At 46.0% G+C, this 12,533-nt stretch overlaps 1 protein-coding gene and 1 long non-coding RNA gene across 3 annotated transcripts in view; one reads left to right on the top strand and one right to left on the bottom strand.

Annotated features, from left to right (window-relative positions):
• Nucleotides 1–4,850, top strand: part of LOC139596183 (uncharacterized) — a 20,677-nt gene extending 15,827 nt beyond the window's left edge. For both annotated transcript variants that reach the window (XR_011681268.1, XR_011681269.1), the window contains exons 4-5: nt 3,975–4,108; nt 4,613–4,850. This is a non-coding gene — a long non-coding RNA (uncharacterized lncRNA). The remainder of the gene's footprint in view (nt 1–3,974; nt 4,109–4,612) is intronic.
• LOC139596181 (fatty acyl-CoA hydrolase precursor, medium chain-like) lies at nt 3,275–12,533 on the bottom strand. Its single transcript, XM_071440214.1, has 13 exons — nt 12,367–12,533; nt 11,041–11,233; nt 10,230–10,374; nt 9,653–9,786; nt 9,164–9,317; nt 8,193–8,294; nt 7,261–7,365; nt 6,458–6,598; nt 6,287–6,373; nt 5,163–5,310; nt 4,846–4,977; nt 4,443–4,515; nt 3,275–4,017 (listed from the first exon to the last, which is right to left on the bottom strand). The coding sequence occupies exons 1-13, from the start codon at nt 12,437–12,439 to the stop codon at nt 3,843–3,845; spliced, it is 1,662 nt and encodes a 553-aa protein (XP_071296315.1). The 5' UTR covers nt 12,440–12,533; the 3' UTR covers nt 3,275–3,842.

The following is a 12,533-nucleotide window of genomic DNA, read 5'->3' as shown; positions in this document are numbered from 1 at the left end:
CATGGAGGCAGGGCCGGAGGCAAGGCCACGCCAGGAGTGATGCTGGCTTGGGGACAGCACCACTGCCCCCCGATGTAGGCTGGCTTGGGGCTGTAGGTACATTCCCCCAACGGAGGCACGGCCGTGCTCCATGGAGCTGGGAATTATCTTTGGGGCCAGGCCACCTGGCCTCAAGAGGAGGCGGTCCTGGTGTGCGTGCGGTCACAGGGGGTGCTAACATGGCAGTGTGGGGCAGTGCCGGAGCGGCTGCTGCGTGGTCTGGCCCCACAGAGAGGGCGGCATGCTCGGCGTGCTATTGCCTAGACCGGCAATGCAGCCCTGGGCAGCCGGAGAGCGACTCAGCTGGGCACAGCAGTCCTGAGTGGGCACTGTGGCTGTGCTTGCCTCCGCTCCAGGCTGAATTGCACAATCCAGCGTGCCACCTGGCCAGGCACCGGCTGCCGCAGCGGCGCGGGCAGCGTGTGGGGTTCCCCGTCTGCTGGACCTGGACCCCGCCAGGGCCGCGCCACCGTCCGGGGCACTGCCTGTGCACACCGAGGTATCGGCTCCGCGCGGGCTCTCGCCGTCCACCGGGATTCAGCTGTCCCTCCGCCCTCGCCACCCCTCTGGGATGTTTGTAATCATCCCTGTGGTGCCTGTTCAGCGCCTCACAGTGCAGCGTGGCTGCTTTTCGCAGCACGCAGTTCTCACCACACATCTTGGTTTTCATCCATCTTATTAAATTCAATATCAGTTTCCAAGGCCTTAGGATTTTAATTGCATTTCTGTTGCTTTTGTAAGCTGCATCCATTATATATTGACCAGTTTGTGTCCTTGTATGAATATTTTATGCATTCTCCTTGGTAGGTTCCAATCCCCGATTTTCAGTTCATATTATCAAATCTAATAAATTCTCTTTTTCAAAGTCATTTCTTTAGTAAATGGGTCCATACCTGCATTGCTGGATGTTCTTCCATGGAGACCGATCCTCCCATGTTCTCTGGTGGAGTCTTCTTCTATTTAGAAGGGGTATATAAAAAAGAAATCCAGATTTTTAGAAGCTTTTTGCCACAAAATAGACCTGGCCACTCTATAAACTGGGTGGATCTTCACGCTTGCCCCTATTTATATTTTGTTATTTGCTGGCCTGGCCACTCTCTGCACTCACCTTTTGATTATTTCTTCATCTTCCCCGCTGGTCTGTCTGGTGGCTCTGCCTGCACATTGGCCTGCCTGCTCCCCTTCTAGCCACAGGAGCTGGCTGAGTCGTATCACGTCGGGGACACCACAACTACCTTGGAATCCACGTGTGCCGTGGGGTCGGTGGTGAGACAGGGATGACACACCCCCAAAGCTCCATGTGACAAACTCTGTGCTTTATTGTTTGGAGCCTTCTTATACAGGGAGTTCCAAACTCCCAGGTCAAGACAGCTCATGGGTCTGAGTCTCACACAGCCCAGCTCCTGAGCAATGAGGTGCCTGCAGCCCAAGGTGGACAGTGAGAAGTGAAGGTGCCTGTCTCTAAACCCAGGGACTCCAATGCCACAGAGCTGCTGGAGCTGGGAGCACACTCCACCTGCTCACAGCTTCCTTTATCCCGAGCAGCTCAAGGGAGGCACAAGCAGCTCTGTTAACTTCCCACGGGGCTGAGATCATTAGAACACGTCCAGCCCCAAACCTTAACAAGGCAATGCTGCTGACCAGGAATTTGTGTTTCTAACAGCTGCACATCACTTAGAGCTTGTTGGCCGCTCTGTTTCATGGATTAAATCTCCCTCCTTGTTGATCAGGTTTGCAAGGTACAAATTACCAAACAGCAAACAATATTGTATCTTAATAAAAATTTGCATATTTCACACTTAGCAACAAGATGATCTGAGAAGAGGGACTGGCACAGAACAAATATACTGACCACCTTGGAAAGGCAATTATAGTAATTATGGATAATTAATAAACTTCAAAAGAAAAGATGAAGGCTTTTATTGACAGAATGTGAAAAACAGAACAGCAGCAGTTCTTGCTGAATAGTGTCAGTAAATATACTGCTGAGAATTTCTTCAACGATAGCTGCATCTGGGAATCTGAACCAAGTGACCATGAATACTGAAGCTATGAAATAAAATGAGGTTTGGGACATAAGGTAAGGATCTGCTGTTTAAGTGTGGTCTATACTCTGTGGCCGTGGTGTCATTCCTTTCTCTTTAAAAGTGTGTACCAGTCTTTATATTTGGGCTTTAAAATCCACAGATGGACGGAACACTTCCCCTCACACAGTCAGAAACGACTTTGTTCTCATGTATGCCCAATGTGTGCCTCCCTTCTACCCAGGAGTTATACTGATGGTTCTGCATTCCCAAAGACACAGGATTCCTTCTGTCTTGTCAGGATAATGATTTTTGTGAATGTACAGGGACTGACACATTGATTCAACAAACGCACCACTAATGGACATAAAGGCTGTGTCAGAGCAAAACAAGGGAAGGGGTAAGAAATGTGTGACAGAAGTGGCAGCATGGTTGCTGCAATTAGCTGTTCCTAATTGCCACAGCTGGAGTTTTTCACATGTGATGGAAAATGCAGAAAAGGGGGTGGCCAGGTAGTGCAGATGGCACTGCTTGAGATCCAGAGGTGTGCAAAAGCAAGTGAACCCAGGGGTGAGCAGGAAGAAGAGGACACCTACAAAGGGTCAATACCTGCAGCAGGAGCTTGGGCTGTCCCTGTGAGAGCCCCCTGGGTGCTGTGGGATGTGGGAGCTGGGCAGCAATGCAAGGGGTAGTTGGAGTAGGGCTGTTTGTTTGTTAATGGCCATGAGGAGAGCTCTCCTGGCTTCCTGGATTCCCACATTGTTCCTCTGTATCCTGCTTGCCATGTAACCTGGCAAAAAGCCACTTGCCTCCCGGTGTGCCCTGAGCCCTTCCCCAGCTGGGGGAGCCTGGGGGTGCACACTCTGCACATCAGCAGATCTTCTCTCTGGTGCTGCTGAGCCAACAACCTGCAGGGAGCACCACCAGCCTTTGCTCCCCCCTCTGCCTCTGTGGGCGTCTGTCCTGCCAGCACTGCGTGCTCCTGCAGCCCCTGGACTGGGCAATTGCCAGGAAGGAATGAAGGACACCCAGTCACACCCCAGAAGAGTCTGTGGAAGAGCCTTAAGCCTCAGGTCCTGCACAGACACCTGAAAAGATTCATACCTGAAACCATTTGTGTGGAAGAAAGAACCTGGGCACGTTTCTGGCTCCTCGCATGTGCCTTGACCTCTCGGAATGAGCCTCCATCAGTTAAGTGAAAGAAAAGGAAGTTCCAAAAAATCAAAGCAACATTTATTTAGAACAATTCACAAAGCAATAAAACAGGTAGAGATTTCTGTCCTCTTTTGTGAGATGTCAAGCCCACCTCACAGGCGTAGTTTGATGGATGCTCTGCTGCCTACAAGCTATTTCCAGTTAAAGAAAGCAGAAGGAGTCCCTAGGAAGGACAACTGGCCATGCCTTTCTGCAAGAAGAAGGGAATAAGCATATAAAATATTCTGACACTTATGGTATAGTCTATATATATAATTTCTTACAGATTTCAGTTCATTTGCCCATTCCCACCTCAGTATTCAGTTTTGATTTGCCTTGAGTAGGTACCATGGTCTGTCTGGACCTGGACAGATTTGGTTTGGTTTTTTCTGCTTGCTTCATTAAATAGTGATTTTCAGTCTGACAAACATTCTGAATGCCCCTTGTTTCTGTCCCTTCACTGGGATTAGGACAGCAGATTACACAACAGTGAGTTAGGAGGTGCTTATTACTCTGTATGCTGACAAACTCATTTTGTTTGACTTTCCTTTGGGCTTTAAAAGCAAACGGTGGCCTCCACAGTTCTTATAAATCTGTGTGTTTTCTCCTTCCAGTCTGACTTTGTTTCATGAGCTGTGCCCAAAACTGCACTCTGTGTTCTTTCAGTTTCTTTGCTGCCTTTTGCTCCAGGTCTATTGCCAGGTATTTTTCCTCCAGGTCATACTGAGGCCAATGGACCAAGCCCTCTCCGTTGGGATTTCTGGAAACAACAGAAGGACAAGTTAGCTCTCCATTTGCCAATCCATTGCTGTCTGACTGCCCAGGCTCAGAGCAGTTCAGAAAACCAACAGGTGAGCCCAGCTGATGTGATTCTGGTACCTGAATAAATGGACAGTATTTTATGAAAATGCTCATCAGTGGAACAGCAAAAGTGTAAAAGTTGCCATTCATTTTAGATCTAAAACTCCATTGCAGATGGAGTAACTGCTCTTAGATTTTTTCTTTCTCATTTCTGCTGGGTTTTATTGGTTGTTTTAAGACCATTAAGAAGAGATATTGCTTCAATATTTCTCTTAAATTCTGTCAAATTTCTACAAGCAGCATATAAGTACTGCTTCAGGCAGGTAAGTACCTTCTGGGCAGCACAGACTGAACTTGAGCTGTAATTAGCACTGTGATTCTCACCCATTTTTAGCAAAGTTGGTCCAGTATCTCATAACAGTCCTGCTAAGTTCATTTTCTTCTTCTGTAGCCCCTCCTGCAAAGGGAGAGATGGAAGGGCCACATTAGAAAGTAACTAATGAGCATCAGCTGTATCAATTGCAACACTTCTCCTGGTTGCCCTGTTTTTCTAGGAGGTTTTTGTAGGAGAGACCTGCAGATGAATGATGTAATGAAAAGTATCTGCTACTGAAGACAGAAGATGCTTATGCTCATAATGATGCTTATGATATATAAGGTATGCTTATAATAAGTATAATGTTTTTGAAGCATATAAGAGAGAAATTCTATTCTAAAGCCCTGCAGTAATTGAAATGAGACATAATGAGGGTCTAAAAGGAAGATGGAGTACATATGGGTACATTACCAGCTAAGAATGGCTTTCCAAAGACAAAGGCAATCTCAGCTCCATGATCTGCTTTTACAAACTCTGGTACCAAACCTTCCGCGGAACTCGGCCGATGTTGGAATTCATAAAAGTAGACTGGGTTGCCAGCATCTAGAGGATACAGAAAAGTGCTGGTTTGAGAGCTGAAAATACTGCTCCAGAGATGATAAACATTGATGAAAAACTGTTTTGGGTATATAAAAGCACTGTCAGTGCTCTGGATGGTGAAAAGTGCTGCACACTGTCCACACCAGCCCCCGACAGAATTGTACAGCTGTTCTGAAGCTGCTGGGTACCTCTGTGGTATCTGGCCACTTCCACAGATGAGATGACAAAGTAGACATCTCCCATTGCATCCAGGAGGCCATCTCGGACCTGAGCAGGGCTTTCTGCATCCCCCATGTACTCCTTGTACACTCTGTCAACAACTTCAGATGTAAGGCCCTGAAAGAGCAATGAAAAGTATTATAATGATGATGAATGTTACAAGGAGCAACAGCAGTGGGTGAGTGTGGCCTCTGCACATGCCTGGCTAATCCTCAACAACAGCTTTCAGAGAAAATCCCCACCTGTGTCAGAGTGTGGCTCAGAGCTCAGAGTGAAGTTCCACAGCTGTGGATACAGGTGATCTTGGGGAAAAGAGGGATGCAAGATCAAAGGATCAACCACCTTTAGATAAGCGGCAGTCAGTGATGCTGACTCTTCTCTCTTCTATGGAAACACCTTCACAACAGCACAGAAATCCTGCTGGATTTCATAAAATCCATTGATTGTTGTGGCTAACCATAATTTCTCCCGTTCAGTACGAGCTTGGGCTCTGCATTTCCAAGTTCCTGGTGGATGTTTGTGTCATTGAATGATCCTTGCAAGTACTGGCCCTGCTTCTAGAGTCCTTAATTCTTACCTCATAATCTGTACTTTTCTATGGATTAGCTTCAGGAGAGCACAAAGGCACTACAAAGCCAAGAGATTTGTAAATTACAGGGCAGCAAAACCTCAAGAAACCTGAAGGAAGGTGTCAGAGCACCCCAAACCTCTCAGGCTGTCCTTTCCAGTGCCCAGCTACTGCTTTAGGAGGTGGTGTCCCATAGGTGTCCTGCCAGACCTGCTGCTACTCTGCACGTCTTGCATAACCTGGGAGGATCTACAATATCCAAGAGACCTTGTTTATGGACCAGCATCACTGCTGGATTCCCACAGAACTCCTTTTGAGGAAGATGGACATTTAGGCTGGAAATGGAGAGGGTATTTGCAGTCACTGGAGGTAACAGGAATGCAGCACATGTGTGCCTGTTTCTGCCCCAATTCAGGGAGCTGTCCAGCACAATGGCATTTCCCTGTGAAATGTGTCCCTCCAGGGGTGAAACCAGCCTGACCAGCCAAGCAGCAGCACTGGCTTATTCTGAAACTGGTCTCTTACCTTAAAGATTAGTGGTAGGGTGCTCTGTAAAATTTGACGTGCAACATCTTTATCCAGACCATCCACAAAAGGAGGAAATTTCATCATCTGTGTGATACAGAGAATCATACTTATTAAAGCAGCCTCTATTTACAAAATGATGTTTATATATCAACTTTATAATTCTCTTACCATAGGAAGTCCATATCCAAATTCACAGTTATTTACTCCTATGATGTATGGGACAGCATTGATTGATTTTTCAGAGAGTAATTCCCTAGGGCTCTTTGGAAAAAAATTACCATCTACACATCCACTGCTGAAAAAGACATCCTGAACAAAAAGGGAAAAAGGGAAAAGAAAGCTTCATTAGTGCATTCATTTTGCTTCTGAAAGTAGTTCAGATTTTAACTGCAGTTCCAAAGTGAAGCCAAATGAAAATACAAAAAGTAATGATATCCATGCTAACTGAACAATCTCTGACTGATTTTTTGCACTAGGAAGGAGGTTCTGTGAAGATTAACATTATATTTCTAATGTTTGTGAAGCAGAAGTCATTATGTTCAATTTACATATTTTCTTAGTGCAATATGGCCATAGATTTGTGGAACAGTGGGGGAAAACCACTCCTGTATTGAAGTTTCAAAAGCACCTAAGCAATGTGATAAGAACTTTTAAGTTGGACATAATATATAGTTTGATTTTCAGGTTCTCCAGAATCATCTGTGCCATTTTCTGTTCCTTGCCCTGGTTGAACACGACAGCAAACCACAGGCAGCTCCAAGTGCATGCAGAATGAAGGGCAGGAACCTGTTTACACTTTTCAGGCAAGAATTCACTGCAGATCTGCAGTGCTGTCATATCCTGAAAAAGTCAAGAACGTCAGATTTTACATCCACTTCAGGTTCTGCTAATATTACAGCCCACAAAGAGTATTCTCTGGGATGAAAAGATCTGAGGTGTCATTTAAATGCAAGATGAATCATTTCACCTACCATTTTTTGAGTTATCTGTAGTAGTTCTTCTTCTGTTTTTCCTCTCAAGCATTCAACCATTGCAGCTGAACTGGATTTTTCACAGCCAGAGACAGCAGCAATTTTCTGCAAGCAGTGAGAACAAACAGTTTTGGACACATTTCCTCTGTCTGGCTCTGTGAGACACCGAGTGCAGCAGGAGCAGCCAAAGCTCCTGCACAAAGGGTGCTGGAGCCTGGCTTGTCCCAGCTCCTGAGAGAGGGCACTGGAAGCCCTCACAATCCTTCACACCATGGGCTGGGTATGAAGGGGAAAACCTCTGACTGCAGGTTTTTTTGATACAGAAATATTCTGAGACAATGCTGGTAACTAACAGGCTGGGCTGAGAAGGCTGGGTGACATAAAGGAGTTAGAGAATAAACCATCTGCAACAGGGAGCACATTCTACCACTCTTGGTGATGTCTTTTTGGCTGGAGCAAGAGCTGTCATTAGAGACAGCTGTCTCTCTTATGTCCCAGCTTCCAGGTTCTGGAAATTGTTCCTTGCAGTTGAAGAGAAAAGAAAGGGCTGGAAGCCTGTAGTTCTCAAAGTAAAAAAAAAACTGAATAAAATCTTGTTTATTTGCACACTACAGGCATCAAACAGGAGGGGAATAGAAGACTATTCAGTCTGACACTGTTTTCCAGCCAAAGAGTATAAGTTCAGTTTTTTGGAAGACACTACAAGTTACAATATTCCTGGACTTTTCATTTTTCTCTCATTGGGGATATTTGGGTGTTTGAAAAGCAGCACATCATTAAACATGTACTATTTGCACACAGAAATACTGTCTTTAATGACTGCTTTGATCCACAAGAAATGTGAATTCACATGATTCAATATTTTGGACTGAACAGTGTAACATATGCAGAACTATGTGGAAAAAGGAATTAAAATTCCCACAAGTACCCACCTGTGCATCCTCCTTAGGCTGGTCAGTGAACAAGCCCAGGGCTGCAGTGCCACTCTCTGAAATGGCCTTGTGGAACAAGCCCTTGGCCAGGGGAGATAAGACCTGTGAGAAAGCAAGGACAAGCATGACAAGCACTGTGTTCTCCCCTGGCATTTTGGGTTTCAGTATCAGCAGTGGCCATTGGGAGCATTTGGAAAGGCCATGTGCTAAGAGTGTCCCTGTGCAGCCTCTGGCCATAGCCCAGCTGTGCAAAGTGCTTTGGCAGCCCTGGCAGGGATGGGGAGTTCAGGGCCTTTCCCTCCCCCTGCCCTTTGCTCCCAGGGCCTCCCAGCACCGCCCTGCAGGGCAGGTACAGATGGGATGTGCCCAAGGCAGGCTGGCTCTGCTGCAGAAGGGCAGGAAAGAGCTTCTGGCCCGAGGAAGCAGGGATGTGTATGCCAGGTACAAGGAAGCCTGGCTGGGCTGTGTGAGCTGTACCAAAGTGGCCCCCTGGAGAAGGAGAGACTCACAGCCAATGTGCTCTGTGTTGGAGTAAAGATTGTACACAATCACAGGGTCACAAACTGCAGGGCTGCACCAGCTACCAGAACTATTCACCTCAATCACTTTGCGCTGTCAAAGCAAACAGAAATTGGGCAAGAGTCCACAACTCCTCCTAAAGGACTTTTCTCATGAGATTAGACCTTGAGGGTTGTTTACATTGGGAAAAAAACCCAAACGGACCAAAATTTAATTCAACAGATGAGTAATAACATTCTCTTGCTTAACCACAACATTTGAGCATGAAAATGACACATTTTTGTCATTCAAAAGCTGTGTTGTTTTGCCTTGTTGTGTTATCAAAGACGCAGGTGATGTGTCACTGTAACCCTGTCCCTTTTCTCTTGCTGACTTCCCATGCAGATACTGAAAATGGAAGGAGGGGGTTTTTTCCCCTAAGTAATTACAATTCAATATTACTGTGAACTTACAAGAGCAGAAACACTGATTCCTCCTGCAGATTCTCCAAAGATAGTGACAGATCCTGGATCTCCTCCAAAATGCATGATATTTTCCTGAATCCACCGAAGAGCCGCCACTTGGTCTAAATATCCCCAGTTACCTCGGGCATGCTCATCACCAGTGCTGCAGGGAGAGAACAGATTTGTTCAAGTGCTCAATGCAAGCCAGGAGGCAGAGGAAAGTACAATCTGTGGTGGGAGAAATCATCTGCCATTCTCTGCACAGAACTTCCCTCCACGACTGACAAATGGATGGCTGGGGCATCGCTGAGATTGGAGCAGCAGCCCCACAAGAACAGACCTGGAAGCTGCCTTGGCACTGGAAATTGTCCCCAGTGCTGCACGTGCAGTTCAGAAATGTTTCTTTGCATAAGCAAGTCTTCTGCACTTCTCTTTACAAGGACTTTGCACACATCCTTGTAGAAATCACTTAGGAAAAACTGAGATCAACCAACTTACCTAAAATATCCAGTAATACCTAATCTGTACTGAATTGCTACAACCACCACATTGTCAAATGCTGCAAGTACTGAGCCATCATATGATGAAGCTGCTCCAAAAACTAATCCACCTCCATGGATCCATACTAGGACCTGGAAAAAGAAACACAGGATCAACCCAGCACAGGTAAGAGCCCCCAGTGAGAAAAACTAAATATAGCCCAAGAAACAACATTTGGTGCTATTTCACTCCTGATTCTTTCAGAATACATTTCACAAATTGTAGAAATCATTCAAATCTAAGGCCTGCAGGGCTACAAAATGGCACTACTTTTGTTAAATGCTTACACTGTGTCAGTGCCCTGTGACTTTGGACAGATCCTTTAGATTAAATCAAGCACTGCTTAGCTAAATGGCAATACAATTTTACTTGTAAAATAGGGTTATGTGTCTCTTTAATTTCAGTTAATATTGGCTGGGACAAAGGATGTAAACTGTTCACCACTACAAAAGTGCCCCTGCATGTCTGCTCATGGCAGAGGTTGGAGTTTCCCGTCAGATAATTTTGCTCAAAATGTTTTAAGGATTTTGCTTACAGGCAGCTTCTCCTTTTCTCCTGTAGAAACTGGTGTGTAGACATTTAGGTACAAGCAATCCTCAGACACTTGCAGAGCAACTTTCTCTTTTCTGTTGGTAACCATATTTGAAATAAACTGTCCTTGTACTTGGTCCTGTAGACACCTGAATAAATACAAAAGTAACAGCAAGAGAATTCACTAAATCCTGAAAGCAGTGAAGAGAAGCTTTTTTGTACTTCCACAACAAAGTGCCAAGCAGAAATTGATCTGCAGCAAACTTTTAGATTGGTATGTGAAATACATATGAAAATATAAATGAATTATTTGAAGTCTCCAATTGCTTTTTCCATTGCAATTGCAGATATTAGCCTTGAGACACTAAAAAAGGCCAGTAGGACAACAGGAGTGAGTGAGACATTTACAAGGTAGATTGGAATTGCTGTGCATTTCCTATGTGCCCTTTTAAGCACTTGACTCGGCAGTTTCCCCCTAAGGCTGTGTTCCAGCATTTCCTCAGCTCCTTTCTGTCCTTGCTCCAAAGGTTTCCAGGGATTGGTAAGGGATGGCCAAGTGCTCCTGAGGCAGAGCATTGTCTGTAGGTGCTGCTCCATCTCAGCTCATCTGTGATGCCTGTCAAACAGCAGCTGCTGGTACAGAGAGCAGCTCCCAGAGTGTCTTTAGAAATGCATCCACTGGGACAGCTGCAGGTGCAACGAGGGGGGGCACCAAGGAATTTGCCTTCATGGATGGCCCTGTGAGCACATCAGTGTCATGGAAGTGCCCAGAGTTTAACATCATGAAAGGTTCAGTGGTTTGGTCATTGCCTTACATTGGTGGGTAGGAAGTGGCATCTCTGACACCTTCCCATGGCTCAGGTGGCTGGGGTTCAGAAAACCTCAGTGCTCCAAGTGGAGGCTTAGCAAAAGGAAGTCCCAAAAAGACATTTACAGTCCTGTCAGCTGTGTCCACTTGGAATTGGTACCCTCGGACTCTCCCGTATTTGGTCTCTGCTTCTGGTTGTTCTGTGGGACAGCAGCACAGAATCACATCACTGGTCTGTTTGTAAGGAATTGCTAGATTTGCTACTTAAATATATACCTTTTGTGCACTTAAACAAGTAGTTTTTATCCATAAAGCTTCAACAAACTCTCATCAGCTTTGACACGATACTATCTTAATATGCTATATTATTTTACTCTTTGATTTTACTAATTTGATTACTAGTGTTTACTCATTTAAATTTTAGTTTAATTGAATTTAAATGTTAATTTTTAATTTTTTAAAATTTAATTTTAATTTATTCTGATGTACTTTCATTATACCCTAATTAAATCAGTAGAGCTGCCATTATTACAGCCTTCATTTTGATTGGCCCGTACGTCCATCCCTTTCAGGTATATAATTTGTATTGTCGTACCACACACACATTGGTGGTTGCATAGAGATCTTAATTTTTTTTTTTTTTTTTTGCCCTGGGTGGTTAGATAAAAACCCATTTTAAGATCTGTGTGCAAGTTCTAACATCAAATACAGATGTAGTACTGTGGCTGCTCAGCCTCAGCAGGCAAGATTTTGGGACAGGGATTTGACTTTGCTTATTGCAAAGGAGGCAAGTAATACAAATGACTGAAAGTAGATTAAAAACAGAAGTGAATTTTTGCTTCTGCAGCTCAGTTTGTGTGTCCAGATCAGCCCAGGGTTTGTGCCCCTCCCTGCTCCGGGTTTTTGCCCATCCCTGTCCAGGGTTTGTGCTCAGTTCAGCCCAGGGTTTGTGCCCATCCCAGCCCTGGGTTTGAGCCCATCCCTGCCCAGCGTTTTTGCCTGGCTCCAGCCAGGTTTTGTGCCCAGCTGAGCCCCAGTTTTGTGCACATCCCTGCCCAGGGTTTGTGTCCAGCTCAGCCCAAGGTTTTTGCCCAGCTCAGCCCAAGGTTTTTGCCCATCCCTGCCCAGGGTTTTTGCCCATCCCTGCCCAGGGTTTGAGCCCATCCCTGGCCAGGGTTTGTGCCCAGCTCAGCCCAGGGTTTGAGCCCATCCCTGCCCAGGGTTTGAGCCCATCCCTGCCCAGGGTTTGTGCCCTGCTCTCGGCTGGCCCCGGGAGGCAGGTGCAGGTGCCGTGTCTCGTGCAGGTGCCCTGGGCAGTATCCCCGGTGTTTACCTGTGGCCAGCAGCGCCGTGCCGCCGAGGCAGAGGATCCAGGCCAGCAGCGCCGTGTCCCTCGCAGCTGCCATGGTGCCACTGGCACCGAGCCCGCGGGCCGGGCCTTTATAGGCTCGGCCTGGGCCGCCTTACGCAAGGCAAACCCGGCTGAGGCGAGGCAGCGCT

The sequence above is a fragment of the Agelaius tricolor genome, unplaced genomic scaffold, assembly GCF_023055355.1.
Source record: "Agelaius tricolor isolate 1412-34295 unplaced genomic scaffold, bAgeTri1.0.p SCAF_15, whole genome shotgun sequence".
In the NCBI taxonomy this organism is placed as follows: Eukaryota; Metazoa; Chordata; class Aves; order Passeriformes; family Icteridae; genus Agelaius; species Agelaius tricolor.
Note: the sequence above shows the minus strand (reverse complement) of the source record. Positions and strands in the feature narration are given on the sequence as shown.